Genomic DNA, 15,116 nt, shown 5'->3' with positions numbered 1-15,116 from the left:
TCCAATTAAAATGGCAAAAAATATTTCTGGATTCCAATTCAAAAATGGCAAAAATAGCAGATCTACAAGCTCAAAACGCGTTGCAGCGCGACACATTTTGAGCTTGTAGATCGGCCATTTTTTGCTATTTTTGACTTGTGTATGCATTGTGGCCCTCTGCAGTGAATGTGGAAACATAGTGGCCCTCTCCATCATCAAAGCTGCCCACCCCTGAAATAAACCCATCCATTGATTGACTCATGCATTCACTTTATTCCACACAGAGCAGCGAACATGTGCCGACAGCGGACGACGAGGACATAACGGCAGACGCTGCATGGCCTTGACACGGTCATGAGTTACCAACTCCCGCATGAAGGAACGGGCGCACCGGACCAGCAGTGACTCCCGTTTCCTTCCTTGGGACTCAAGATCATGGGAAGAAGAGTTGGAGAGGAAGCACAAGGGAGGATGACCTCGCCCAGCGTCCTGGCCCTGGGGATCGTGTTCTCTCTGATCCCTCCCTGCTGGGCTTGGAGCGACATGAGAGGAACCACCAGAGGAGGCATGGAGGCGCGTCAACCCGCACAGGAGTCGGCTCATCACCTGCACCGTCGCATGAAGAGAGGCTGGATCTGGAAGCAGCTCTTCGTCCCCGAGGAGGACCCGACGCCGCGCGTTATTGGACAGGTAAACCCCATTTAGGCCGGGAACACCTTATTACGCAATATTTTATGCTTTAAATATTAAAAAAATAGCAGATATACAAGTAAAGCTCACAGCGTGGTGCCGCGCTGCGAGCTTGTAGATCTGCTATTTTTGAAAAATCTTGAAAATGTGTGCATATCTTTGAATATTTGGACCCGATTCTATAAGTGTCTTCTAAATCCTTCTAAGGTTATTGTTATTGTTGTTGTTTTTTTTTTTTTTTTTTTTTTTTTTTTAAGTTTCTGTCAGTGGTTCTCAAAATGTTTCATGCCAAGGATCACGGTTTTTTAAAAATAGCAGATCTACAAGCTCGCAGCGCGGCACTCGGTGCCGCGCTGTGAGCTTGTATATCTGCTATTTTTCAATAGTTAAAGCAGTCAATAATTCTAGGCCTTTAAGGCCTGGTTTATATAAGGTTGGGTTGCAGATCTATAAGCGCACGTGTTCTGTGTGCGACATGATGCGATACAAGTCTTTAGGATACACATTTTGGACAGTGATACATTTTTCTGTTGTAGCGGGGGGAAAAAAAGATGGTTATAAACTATGGTTGTGCAAAACTATGTTGCACGGACCTGAAAACCTGAAAACAATGTTTTTCAAGCTCCAGGGCCACAAAAAGGAGCCAAATCCACACAAGGAGCACCGACACACTCACAGAATGTCGATTCTCAAACGTTTTTTCCCGGTGTGCCTTCTACCCCCAATTTCTTTTTTCTTTAACACTCAATATTTCACCTTCATTTCAGGGGTTTTCTGAACGGGCGTGTCTGAATGGGCCTGTTCACACTCTCCCCATGCGTATAGTCGTTGTCAGGTGGAAACCTTGTATGTCCAAACCCGTTTGTTTTGTATTTATCATTTTAAAATGATATAAACTAGTGAAAACAGACGATCTACAAGCACACAACGCCTCGCACCGTGAGGCGTTGTGTGTTTGTAGATCGGCTGTTTTCACTACTTTTGTGCGATGGTCTTGTATGATGAAGCTGGGCTTTACTTTATGAAAAAAAATTGAAACTCGAAACTTGGAGATACGAGGTTTCTGCCCGACAGTGACGATATGTAAGCTGGGGAGAGTCCTGGCCCCTCGATGGCGGGAGTTGACAGACAAACTCTCTCAATAGCGCCCCTTTGCCAACAAAGGGCATTTTGGTATTGCAGCTGAAAAGGCTTGGAATGACAGACAGACAGAACATGAATAAACAGTATCTGAGTGGTTGTTTAGGCTTAAACCTGTATAAAAAACGTAATATGGGCAAATATTTATATAAAATATATGTTTTATTATATATTTTACCAAACCGGAACGGCTGTGTCTGCTACTGGCAGTCCCCTCCTACAATCATAAATCATACCAACGACACACTTCCCATACACGCACCCAAACACGCGCTCGCACGCACGCACACACGCACAAACGCAGGCACGCACGCACACACAGGAGAGAAACCTACCCCAAGCCGCATCATAACCTTCATAATCATACGAATTGTAAATAGCAGTGGTGGCAAAAAGAGTAAAGTGAAGTGGTTAATGTATGTGTTAATCAAAATCAAAATCTCCAAAGTAAGTAGTAGCCTAACTAAAATTTGCAAATAATTATAGTGGAGTAAAAAGTAGGCTATTATTTACCTCTAATAAGTAAAACAAATTGTGCTTAAGTATATGAAGTATATTTTAGACTACACAAAGTCTAAAACAGACCTGGAGTTATGTGAGGTTATTCTCAACCTTTGTTGCTGGGAGGAGAAGTTAAGAGGAGACATGCAATTGCAGGCAGAGATGCAGACAGAGAGATGGCTCACAGTTCCAGCAAGGTTGGTTTATTGCAGCAGAGGCAAAAGAGCCATGGTACAGACTACAGAGCAGACCGTCGGCCCTTCGGCTCTCGGTGGAGGACACACAAATACATCATTTTCAATCTCTCTTTATACTGTTTCAAGGATTGCTGGGACACATTCTGTCATTCCATTGGTTAGAGCTCCAGACATGTTGTCTTAAAGTTATACCATGTAACATTTTGCCAGACCCATGAAATGGGTAGGCCTACATAAGCAAATGTCGGTCTGTCCGGGTTTTCTATATAAAGGGTATATATGATGATGACATGATGATGACATGCCTACAAAAGGCATGATGTCATAAATGATGATGACAGACAGGGGGTCTGGCACAACCAGGTTGACCTGGTCTAGTTTTATAAAACAAATCTTAAAATTGTCCTAACTGTTAAATCGCTAAAGTTTTAGAACCTCCACTCTGTTATTTTCAGCTTCTGAAGCCTTCTCTTCATATGTTTTCTATGAGTTGTGAGGGGGGGAGAATTTCCCGGCAAAATGATGTCATCTCCCACATGATACACTACCGGCCAATCACAGCGCCGATCATACACCACCGGCCAATCACAGCGAGTCTTGCTGTCTCTAAAGGAAGTAGCTTCCCTCAGCAACTGTGTTTACATTGGTGAAGGAATCTTGCTTGCTACTCCCTCAATTCTGGTCTAAAAATGATGGGAGACGGCTCTACGGAATCGTATCGGCAAGGCGGAGGTGCTCGCGACGACCGCGGTGGTCCGCGGACCCCCGTTCCGGTGGTCCGCGGCGACTCCGGCCGAAAAAAGCAATACCGCTACTGACCACTAGTTGAGCAGCTTCCACAGTACAGCTTTAAGATAAGCTGAGGCCTTCAAGCAGACGTCACTCTGCCTACAGCACACAACCTATCAATAGCTAATCACAGCAGGCGACATTCCTACACAAAGACAGGGACCTGAGACTGCAACCCAGGAGCCCTCAGTATGTAAATAAGCCCTTAGGAGTGGAGGTATACTCTGTGATAGAGCTGACAATACACTACAGAAAATGTAACTTATGGCAATATCTGGATATGTTTTCCATTATGCACGACATACAGTACTTGAGTAAATGCACTTAGTTACTTTACACTACTGATCATAACAATTGTAAATTGTCTCCATCCTTCCGCAGCTCAAGTCCGACTACGACCACGGCGAGTTCGCCATCAAGTACATCCTGTCGGGGGAGGGAGCGGGAGACGTGTTCGAGATAGACGAGTACTCGGGCGAGATCCGCACGCTGGCCAAGCTGGACCGCGAGGCCAAGGCCTTCTACGTCCTCCAGGCCCAGGCCATCAACCGCAGGACCTCCGAGCCCGTGGAGCCGCAGTCGGAGTTCATCATCAAGGTGCAGGACATCAACGACAACGTCCCCGAGTTCCAGAACGAGCCCTACGTCTCCAGCGTGCCCGAGATGTGTCCGATCGGTAAGGGAGCAAAGAGGGAATTTGGGGGTTTTGCTGCTCATAATACAAATGAATTAAATTAAGATTTAAAAGTGAGCCTGAAAAGAAGTGCTTACGGTTGTCACACTAAGCTAGCTGGGTCTTGAATCTTTACCCTTTACGGGTGATCGTCAAGAATCAGTCCAACGTTTCGTTTAAGGGTTTTAATCTCTATATAGGTGTGGTTTCTAGGAATTAACATAAAACAAGACAGAAACTGAAAAAAATGAGCTTAATGTGCTCTGCTCCACTGGGCAGCAGGTGAAACTAATCAGGGAAAATTGGTCATGATTAGGTGAGGAATATTAGACTTGGGTAGATCAACGGATCAGGTACTGGCATGGGCCGTACCACTAGAATAGTAGGGCCTTTTGAACAGAGCCATAAGGCAGGGGTCTTCAACGTTTTCAGGCCGGGGACCCCCAAACTGATGGGGAGATGGAGCAGGGACCCCTACCACCTCGTAGGGTGGGGGGGTCGGGGCTACGACATATTTTTTATTTTAAACATGTTCAAGTTACAGCGAGCAGGGTGGGCCGTACCACAACCATTTCTAAACATACTACTTATTAACTGAGAACAAATGTCAATACTATCAACAATATGTCAATTGCATAGTAATCATGTATTCAAGCTATTCAAAATGGATAGAATCATGATTTATTTTTTAAATAAATGTGGAAAAAGGCAAAAAAGAAGAAGAAAAAAAAACATTTTTTGAAATCTTTTTTTTTTTTTTTTTTTAAGCAATAATTTCGCGGACCCCCTGCAGTACCTCCGCGGACCCCCTAGGGGTCGCGGACCCCCTGTTGAAGACACCTGCATAATAAGGGATTCATATTTACGCCTAGTTAGCACATGCAATTTTGGGATGTCAAATTGACAGAAGCTCTACAATACAGCAGGGATATCTGATTAAAGAAGGCACTGAAGCCATAACTCTGCTGAATGAAGCCTTTTTACTACTTGCAAAGCAAAAAAGACAACAATGCTTCGTCAGTCTTCGTCAGGGTAATCAGGACCAGGTCATCGTGTTTCTTACACAAGCCTGTTTCAACCTCGCCAAAAAATTTTTTTTAAATGCGGAGCACATCATCCCCTGCACGGTAATCATCATAATCATCATAATCATCACAATCATCACTGTAGAAGAAATTACGAAGATGTAATCTGAAAACGTATTTTTGTTTTTGAGCGGTGCTAGCCGCTCCAATATGGGACTTTGTGTGTATGTCCATGTGGAGAAAATAAGTATAGTAAAAAGAGCCTTAGTTTTTGAGATACCCTTCCCCGGGGTAGAACAAAACGCAACATTGTTTTTTCAGATCTTTAGGATGTCCCCTTCATGAAATGGATTGTCCCGAGTAATATTTTTACTGCAAAAGTCATGAAATTGTTCCGTGAAGGGACTCACCATATAGGCATAAAAAAAAATGCCTACCCTGAAAAGATGGAGTTCCAAGTCAATCCTTTGTAATTTTCTACCTGCTGGTTGTTTTTACTTCATTGCACAGATGGTCTAAGTGTCTCTGTCTCTACATCCCAAAACAATCAGAATGCAAAAATGTGGTTCTATTTTGAATCAGCAGCCTTTTATAGGAGGACTTTCTATAGGCGGAAATTACATTTCTAAGGAATGTTTTTTTTTTACAACTTTGACCTCTTCATGAAATGGATGGTGGGTAGTTTTTACTTTTACTGCAAAAGTCATGACATTCTTCTTTTTAATTATTATGTTTTTATATATTTTGGCCTACAAGGTAGCAAGCTAATTTCAATCTGATTATAGTTATAGTTTTATTTTTAACACCAACTTGACCCACTGCTGCTACTAGTCTAGGCTAGTAATGTGAAAGCTTAGTGATTATCATAGTGTAATGTGGGTGGATGCAGGGGCGGACCTAGGTCTCTACTAGATTGGGGTTAGTAAACATTGTTCATTGACAGCAATGTCCATCTTTTAACACAGGTTGTGGGTGGTATTTAAGAAGAATGTTCTGTGCAATAGCAAGCTGACTATGCCACTATAGGAAGGCACCCCAGATTATGCAATATTTCTAGAGCTTTTACATGAAAATGGGTTTTTGGAAAGAAAACTGGACTGAGGAGCCAGGAGTGGATAATTGGTGAGCAGATGTCACAGAATTGTAAAAAGTGTAATTAAAATTAATTTAAAGAATCTCTCCCCTTGCCTCAGGGGGAAGCTCCCACTCTAGTAGAAACCTATAGATCCGCCCCTGGGAACTGGGCTGTCACCTCGTTCCTACAGCAAGGCTGGCGTGCCAATAACCACAATGTAGCAAACCCTCTTGTGTAATAGGCCTGAACACATTATGACGCAATATTTTATGCTTTAAATATAAAAAAAATAGCAGATATACAAGCTCACAGCGCGGCACCGAGTGCCGCGCTGCGAGCTTGTAGATCTGCTATTTTTGAAAAATCGTGAAAATTAGAATTTTGACCCGATTCTATAAGTGTCTTTTGAATCCTTCTAAGATTTTTGGGAAAGAAACCTATGTTTCTATGTCAGCAATCTGGTCAGGCATCGTCAAAGAAAAGGTCCTTTTCACTTAACTGGAGCTCAGTTAGTCTGTTCTTGAGAGACTACGTATGTCAGTGGTGCTCAAACCTTTTCATGTGAAGGACCCCCAAAATAATATTTATTTGGCCACGGACCCCCATTTCAAAATATCTAGTTCCAGGGACCACCCAGAAGCAAAATTTGAGTTACAAACGTTCGCTTTGAAAATACATATATTCAAAGATTTGCACACATTTTCACGGCTTTTTCAAAAATAGCAGATCTACAAGCTCGCAGCGCGGCACTCGGTGCCGCGTTGTGAGCTTGTATATCTGCTATTTTTCACTGGTTTAAACATTCAATAATTCTAGGCCTAAATGGGTTAAACATAAACTGGTAGGTGTGAGCAAATCAGTAGTCAGTCATGTCTGCAGTGTATGAATGTATGGAGTGGAGTGTGCTGTGTGAGTGTTGTTAAAAAAAGAACAACCTGCTTCGAGGGAGTAAAGAGAGCTAATGAGAGCTTGGAAGGAGAGGTCTTTATATACCTTTCTCAAACCAAGATACACTCAGTTTAGCCGGGAAGCCACTGGGCCAAAATGAGAGAGGACCTGTGATGTCATGACATACTCCAAATTTTTGTTTGTCCTATTAATTTGGTCAATAAGGTACACAGAATGAGAGGCCTGCTCTGCCGGAAATCCTGCGAAAAAAAGTTTCCCATTGACTTCACTATACTGGAAAAAAACACACCAAAAAAAGTAGCATGTGAGGGGTCAAACTAAGGGTTCTTCATGATTCTGAATCCATTGCAAGCATTTGTTTTGCATGAAAAACATTCCTTGGGCTAGATTTCAGCCTCTCAAACCTGTGAAAAGTGATGAGTCATCACTTTTCACCGTTATTTTGGTCCGTTTTCTAGCTCAAGGAATGTTTTTCATGCAAAACAAATGCTTGCAATGGATTCAGAATCATCAAGAATCCCTAGTTTGACCCCTCACATGCTACTTAAAGCATATTTTTTTTGGTGTGTTTCTTTGAGCTTTTGGGCCTGTGGCTCCCCGGCTATGCTCCACACTGCACTGATCCAGTGACGGCTCCAGAAAATTATGACTAGAGGGGCTATGGGGGAGCCGACTTTTTTAGAGCAGGGGCGAATTAATTTTGGCAACAAATAATAATGGAGGAGCAATCGTTCACTTAATGATACAAGCGTGAAAATTTGGCACACATCATCTTTGGAGGCTACTCTTCGATTTAAGAAACCGGGCCACTTGAAAACCAAAGATGGCGGCCCCCGAAATCCAAGATGTCCGTCCGAAAACGTGTTTTTTTCCTTTATAACTCCAAATGCATTGATTTTAAGACCCATAAATGTATTAAAGTTGAATATAAAGTTGGCAACTGCGGATATTCTGGTACCAAGTACATGTCTGTATCTATTTCAGTTCTTGAGATACAGCATATCGGTGCACCTGAGTCTGTAAAGGTACCTGTATGCTGTATCTCATGAACTGTAATAGATACAGATATATACTTGGTACCAAAATATCCGCAATGCCCAACTTTATATTCAACTTTAATACATTTATGGGTCTTAAAATAAATGCATTTGGAGTTATAAAGGAAAACCCAAGTTTTAGGAAAGACATCTTGGATTTCGGGGGCCACCATCTTGGATTTTCAAGTGGCCCGGTTTCTTAAATCGAAGAGTGGCCTTCAAAGATGATGTGTACCAATTTTCACGCTTGTATCACCAAGTGAACGGTTCTCCAAAATACTGCTGTTAGCCACTCTACTAGGGGGGCTGAGCAGGGGCTAAGCCTCCACCAGAGGGGGCTAGAGCGCCCCCTAGCCCCCCCCTGGCGCCGTCACTGCACTGATCACTGAGGCTGCCAGCCAGCCAACAGTGAATGAAGGCAGAGGGGCCGGGCCGTCGTAGGGTGGATCTTAAATGACCTTTTTTTGATTTTCTTGAGTCTCACCCCCCAATTATGTTCCAATGTACAAAAAAATGCTTTGGTTAAAATTTGGTTGAATTTCAAGCATATTTAGAGGTAGCTCAATCAAGTCAAAGATTGTACATTTTATTGGTCAAAATCGAATTGCACTGCAGGCACATTTAAGTTATACATTACACATTATTCTTATACTAAGCACAGAAATTATATTTTTTAAGCTTACAAATCTAAACACACATCTGATTACATGTTTGTCATATGTCAAACCAGAATTAATGTATTGTAGGAAATAGCAAAGCAAAGAATGACAATTTGCAATTTTTCATTTAACGTGGAGAATGACTTTATTGCACACTCTTCAATCATTCTCACAACACAACAAGCACACAGCCCCACTTGTTTACCCCCAAAAGTCACTGCAATATAGTAACTCAGTAGTTACTGATCAATTAAAGTTGATTTGCGGCTATCGGGATACTTGTGCCGATGGTCCTGCACAATTTGCAGCAAGTACTGGAGTTGCGTCTCATCTTTGGTAATGAGACCACAATATTCTTGTATTAGGGCAACCCCACGCTCTGCATGATCATTGACAACATTGAGTGTCTTCATTACAGCCAGAGCCTCTTGGTAGTCCTCCCTGGGCTCCCACTCATCGGGATCAACATCAAGGAAGTCATCTGGGAGATCCATCAGTTTGAAGAGCACCTTGGTTTTGGGAGACACAAAATCTTCAATGTTCTTCCTTGCGACTGTTCCAAGGTCAACAGTGATTCTCTTCATATGCCCCTCTTCATCCTCTTCATGTCCATCTTTCATGGCTCTCACCATCAGCCTCTTTGTTTGCGCACTCACTTGACTGTCAAACAGTGCAAGTCCGACGATCTCTGGAGCCAAATACCACAAGTGATTGGAGAACTTTTGAGAAGCAGCTTTAGACACCTCAGGATGTATTGATGCATATTCCAGCAACGATTTTAACAGTTGCAAGTCATTTAGTGGAGCGCTGACAGCAACAGGTGCCATCATCCATGCCTTCACATAAATGCAAACTGCAAAAATGCACAAATCCATGCATGCTTTTTCTTCCCTGCGGGTCAGTTTGAATTGGCCATGAAACATCCAGATCTTCAAACAATAAATAACCTTTGCCATCCAACGGGCATGATGGGTAGCTCCTGGAGCTCTGAACCGGATACCTCGAGCTGGTACATTTCCAAGGAAAATGACTGTCAGTTCCAGTAATTCTTGGTAATCATCGCGTGGTTGCTTTGCTTTAAGATATTCATTGGCAAATTCAATGGTGGATTCTTGAAAATCTTTCACCACTACGAAAATGTTTTCATTTGAAATTCCTGTTTCATACACTGCCTGGTCAATGTTTACCCAGTTGGCTTGGAAACGCTTGAAGAGAGATACGTCTGGTGATGATTTGGCTCCAAAACAGACCTGGAACACTGCACCAATAATGAGTTCCATAATGTGGTGTCTGCAGGCCAGGGAAAGCAATTCTTTGCCAAGCTTTTGTTCCAGCAGGTCTAGTCTACCAATGATTCGTGGACAGCTGCTGCTTGCGCTTCACCAGTACCACTTGAAAGTTTTGCCACTGTGAGCAGCTGTGACACTCCTTTCCCTGAAACAACTACAGGTAATCTGTCAACTTTCTCCTTGCTTGTAAGGTCTTCAAGGAGCTTGCCATCCCAATGCACTACCAATGGTACATTTCCTTGGAAAGCTGCTTTTAGATCTTTAGCTTTCTGTTCTCTGTGCTTCTGCCTCTTTCTTCGAATTGAGTCTTTATTCATCTTAAGATCCTTAACACTGTGGCCCAAGCTCTTGGCAGTTTCAGCAATGACAAATGTTGCTTTGCGGTCCGATAACTTTGTGCGGTCTAAAGCAGATGAAAGTTCTGGAGTGATAACTTCCTTGGTACCTCTTTTCCTCTTTATGGAAGAACCCACAACTGGTTTATATTCACTGCTTTCTGGTTCCTCATCCGAGCTTGTGCAGGAAGATGCCAACACTATTGTCTCACTTGCGATGTTTTGCTCTAATTCTGTTGTTGCTTTTCTTTTGAGGTACTTCTGCTTTATTTCTTCAGATTTATTTTCTTTTGAGGCTAATTTCTTGTCAACACCTGCCATTGACCCCTTTCTTCCCTTTTCACGCTGCGCCAGTAAAAACTCTTTGTCTTCAGCAATTGTCATCATATCAAGAGCATTTGCATGGGCAATGTCGAACAAGTCTTTTAGTTTTGCAAGAAATGTTTCCTCTTTATCCTTTTGGGTTTTAGACGGTCTGCCTTTATTCTTCTTTAGCAAACGCCACTCATCAAATATTTTCTCCAATTTATGTTGACAGTGCTGTTTATCTTTGATAGGAATTCTTGCTTTCTCCCAGAATTTTGCTATCTCTTGAACTGCAATAGATGATGACTCTCTGATAGGCTGGTTTAATTCTAAATGTTGATGTAGAAAGAAACCCAGGGCCATGTGCACAGATGGTAGCTTACTGCCAGTTAGTTCAGTGACATATGAACCAAGAAGATAGACTTCTTTCTTTGATCTGGTTGATGATGCCATATTGAGGAGACACTGTCTCTGCAATGAATGGAAATGTGATAATATAGTTAGTTAGAAGTCTTAATACTTTGAATTATGAATCAAGTAATGTGGTAATGGTAAAATGATGAATTAACACTTACCAGATACTCTTATTCACCAAGTCTGATATGAATTTGATCATGTGTTTCCCTGCACAGAAGTAGTGCACTGGTAGTGGGCACAAAGTAGTGAAGTGGTAGTGGGAGAAGCCAGATGAAACACAGAGCTGTGAAATACTGCTGTGGTAACAAACTAATTTGTGCAAAGTTTCACTTTCACTTTCATGCAACCTTAAGTTTCACTTTCACTTTCTTGTAAACTTTCATTTTCACTGTCCCTTTTCATTGAAAGGCAAAAGTGACAAGATGTGAACTGGAACTCTAATATCAAAATACCGGTAAACTTCTGGGTGATTGAGCTACCTCTAAATATGCTTGAAATTCAACCAAATTTTAACCAAAGCAGTTTTTTGTACATAGGAACATAATTGGGGGGTGAGACTCAAGAAAATCAAAAAAAGGTAATTTAAGATCCACCCTCTAGCACCAACATGTACAAAGCTGTGTTCACGGGGAGAACTATCTACACACACTTGTTAGAATAGAATAGTATGTTGTGTTCATGCTGTATGTATTTCTTTATTGGAATACTAACAGCCCTCTTGGAGTTTTGAGTTCGATCCCCATGCAGCTGGGTCCACCACATGGCACGGCAAGGCTTTCTGACGTATACTAACTAGGGCATTAACGACTTGTGAATTTTGCAAGTTGAAACGACTCAGTAAAAAGTTGAAGAATTGAAGTCGACATTATCTTTTGATGACATCATCACATTGATGGCTAAAGCGATCCTTTCTCCCTTAATAAGGTTTTTGTTTTGATGTGAAAAATTCTGTCCTTCATGCATTGAAAAAACACAGTTGGAAAAGGAGAGAAACAATCTGTCCTTGACAATAAGCAATCCTACGGTTTGAATGTTGTACACAAGCACACATGGAGCAAAAATAATGATGAAATGAAAAAAAGAAAATATTTTTTTTTTAAAAGTCGATTTTTTGGTTAATGCCCTAACGTATACACTTTCCTTACTAGGTCTTCCAAATAATTGTGCAATTTAGAAGTTGGAGCAGCTAAAATAATTGTCCCCTAAAAAGCACATTTTATGAATGCTTGTTGGATGCAAGTTCACAATACTTCCCAGCATCAAGGATGCTCATATCCAATCATTTGCGGCGTTATCGGAATGTGAATGTTTGACTTCTGTCACCTCGCAGGATGTTAAAAGTATTGACTAAAGCAGGCATCATAGCTCTGCCGGCCTTTTTATATGGGTTATACTGATTTTGCTTCTTTAAATAATGTTATTACAACTCCTGGCCTTTGACAGCGCCAACATTACCATTTCAATTTATATGTAATCTGCTTTTTTCAGTATAATATCTCTCTCGCAATAAATCATAATGTGATTGACTCTAAAGGGAATATGGAAGTGAGAGGGTAGGGTGTGTGTGCGCGTGTGTGTCTGTCTGTCTGTCTGTCTGTCTGTCTGTCTGTCTGTCTGTCTGTCTGTCTGTCTGCCTGCCTGCCTGCCTGCCTGCCTGCCTGCCTGTGTGCGCGCGCGTGCGTGCGTGTGTTCGTGGGCGTATTGAGTCTTCTGAGCTCTGGGGACAGACAGTCAGTCAGACAGACAGACAGACAGACAGACAGACAGACAGACAGAGACACAGACAGAGCCATATTAGAGTTCTCAATGGGCCTGAAAATGAAGGCCCGGCCCTAACTGGGCCGGCCCGACCCGACTAATTAGCATACATTTTAGGCCCTACCCGGTGGGTCTGGTCGGGTGTGGTCGGGTTTGCGAGGAATTTGAGAACTCTATCACAGAGTAAAAGTAATAAAATAATAAAATAATATTTTCTTCTTTTTTCATTGAGCCCGAGGCCCTACCCGGCCCGACTAATCAGCATACATTTTAGGCCCTACCCTACCCTACCCTAAATGTCGGGTCGGGTATGGTCGGGTTCAGGCAGAACGAGACTGAGGGAGAGAAGGGTAGTGAAACTGAATCACCCACAGAGATAGAGAGAGAGAGGGAGAGAGAGAGAGAGAGGGAGCTAGAGAGAGAGAGACAGAGAGAGAAAGAGAGAGAAAGAGAGAGAGAGAGAAAGAGAGAGAGAGAGAAGGAGGGAGAGGGCAGCAGGTGGACGGAGCAAGAGAGAGATGTCACAGCCAGGCTTGAGCGGCTTGCATGTCACGCACACCTGCACAGCCTCAGTGGTATACGTGAAAGGACCCCCCCCCCCTCTCCCCCCGTGCCCCCCCCCCCCCCCCCCCCCCCCACACACACACACACACACAGCACCTTAACCCCCAATCCATCTCTCTGCCCTACCCCCCCCCCCACCGTCCCCCCCCCCCCACCGTGCCAGGCAGACTATCAGGCCCCTGCGGGACTCGTGGCGTAATCACTTTATTTCTCCATGGTCTGGCATGCTGCATGCTGCTGCTGCTTGGCTCACTGAGCTCACTACTCTGCCCCCCCCCCCCCTCCCCCCCCCCGCAGGGACCACCGTGGCCCAGGTGACGGCCACAGATGCTGACGACCCGCTGTTTGGGAACAACGCCAAGCTCATCTACTCCATCCTGCAGGGGGAGCCCTACTTCTCTGTGGAGCCAAAGACAGGTATAGCGGTAATAATACCACTGACAGGGGCGTCACAAGGGGGGGGGGGGGGGGGGGGGGGGCTGACTTACTAGGGCCCAAGGTGGAGGGGCCTGTCTTTAGCTATTGAAAAATAGCAGATATACAAGCTCGCAGCGCGGCGAGCTTGTAGATCTGATGTTTTTGAAAAGTCATGAAAATGTCTGCAAAATCTTTGAATATTTTGTACTTTTTTTAAGCGAACATTTGGAACTAAAATTTTGCTTCTGGGGGGTCCCTGGAACTAAATATTTTGAGATGGGGGTCCGTGGCCAAATACATATCATTTTGGGGGTCCTTCACATGAAACTATTTGAGCACCACTTGACATAGAAACTGAGGTTTTTCAAAAAACCTAAAAGGATTTGAAATATTCAGACTCACAAGTAGGCCGTCATTGGCTATGAGTGCACAAAGCGCAAGTTGGCACCTTGAAAAAAAACTTTCAACATTCAGTGTTTTTTCTGTAATCTGTAGTTTTTTTGAATTACTAGGCTCAGAAAAGTGAGTTCATTGGCCTTACGCATCGAACGCATCATCATCCAGGGGAGGGTGTGGTTGTAGGGGAGGGTGAACGCAACAACCAAAGTGATGAATGGTAAATGGTAAATGGTGCATTGGACCAATGCAAACACAATGTAAAGTAACAGCAAAGGTGATGACAGCAAATAAAGTAGTTTTTTTTTTACATGAATTTCAGCTAAATCAGTAAAAACGCTAGCTCTTTCAGTGTTTAATGTGATATAGCAAAGCAGAAATGCAAACATTTACCATATATATCATATGAATTGTTTGGTATTGAGTCAAAGTCAATGTATCATGATGATTTGTCAAGTTAAAATTTATATTAGTATTGTTTTTTTTTTTAAACCAAATATCCCCCGGGTCAAAATGACCCGAACAGAACGAAGGTGTAGTGAATCTGAACAGAACTTAAGGGTTAAGTAATAAATGTGAGTACTTTCCTCCCAGGCATGGTGGTGACGTCGTGGCCCAGCATGGACCGCGAGGCCAGGGAGGAGTACCTGGTGGTGGTGCAGGTGAAGGACATGCTGGGCCTCAGCGGGGGACACTCCTCCTCCACCACCGTCACCGTCAGCCTGACCGACGTCAACGACAACGGACCCACCTTCCAGCACAGTGAGTCTTCCACAACACTTCACAAGGGCATTAACGACTTGCGATTTTTGCAAGTCGACTCGTCTCAGTAAAAGGTTGAGTTGAAGTCGACTTTATTGTTTGATGATGTCATCAAATCTCACACGACCCCCCCCATTTTATTTTGGGGGGTCCCCAGATGATTAACTTAATGTGCAACATTGTTTTCTCACTCAGCTG

The 15,116-nt window shown here is 43.2% G+C and overlaps 1 protein-coding gene across 1 annotated transcript in view; it reads left to right on the top strand.

Moving 5' to 3' along the window:
- Nucleotides 1-414: 414 nt before the first annotated feature.
- Nucleotides 415-15,116, top strand: part of cdh19 (cadherin 19, type 2) — a gene marked incomplete at both ends in the record, with an annotated part of 48,578 nt that continues 33,876 nt past the window's right edge. The window contains 4 exons of the mRNA XM_080751695.1: nucleotides 415-669; nucleotides 3,678-3,972; nucleotides 13,641-13,760; nucleotides 14,751-14,918. Of these exons, the coding sequence (XP_080607821.1) occupies nucleotides 415-669; nucleotides 3,678-3,972; nucleotides 13,641-13,760; nucleotides 14,751-14,918 (838 nt within the window). The remainder of the gene's footprint in view (nucleotides 670-3,677; nucleotides 3,973-13,640; nucleotides 13,761-14,750; nucleotides 14,919-15,116) is intronic.

The sequence above is a fragment of the Nannobrachium achirus genome, assembly GCF_963921795.1.
Source record: "Nannobrachium achirus genome assembly, chromosome: 21".
Taxonomy (NCBI): domain Eukaryota; kingdom Metazoa; phylum Chordata; class Actinopteri; order Myctophiformes; family Myctophidae; genus Nannobrachium; species Nannobrachium achirus.
The sequence above is the reverse complement of the archived record's forward strand: the minus strand, read 5'-3'. Positions and strand labels throughout refer to the sequence as shown.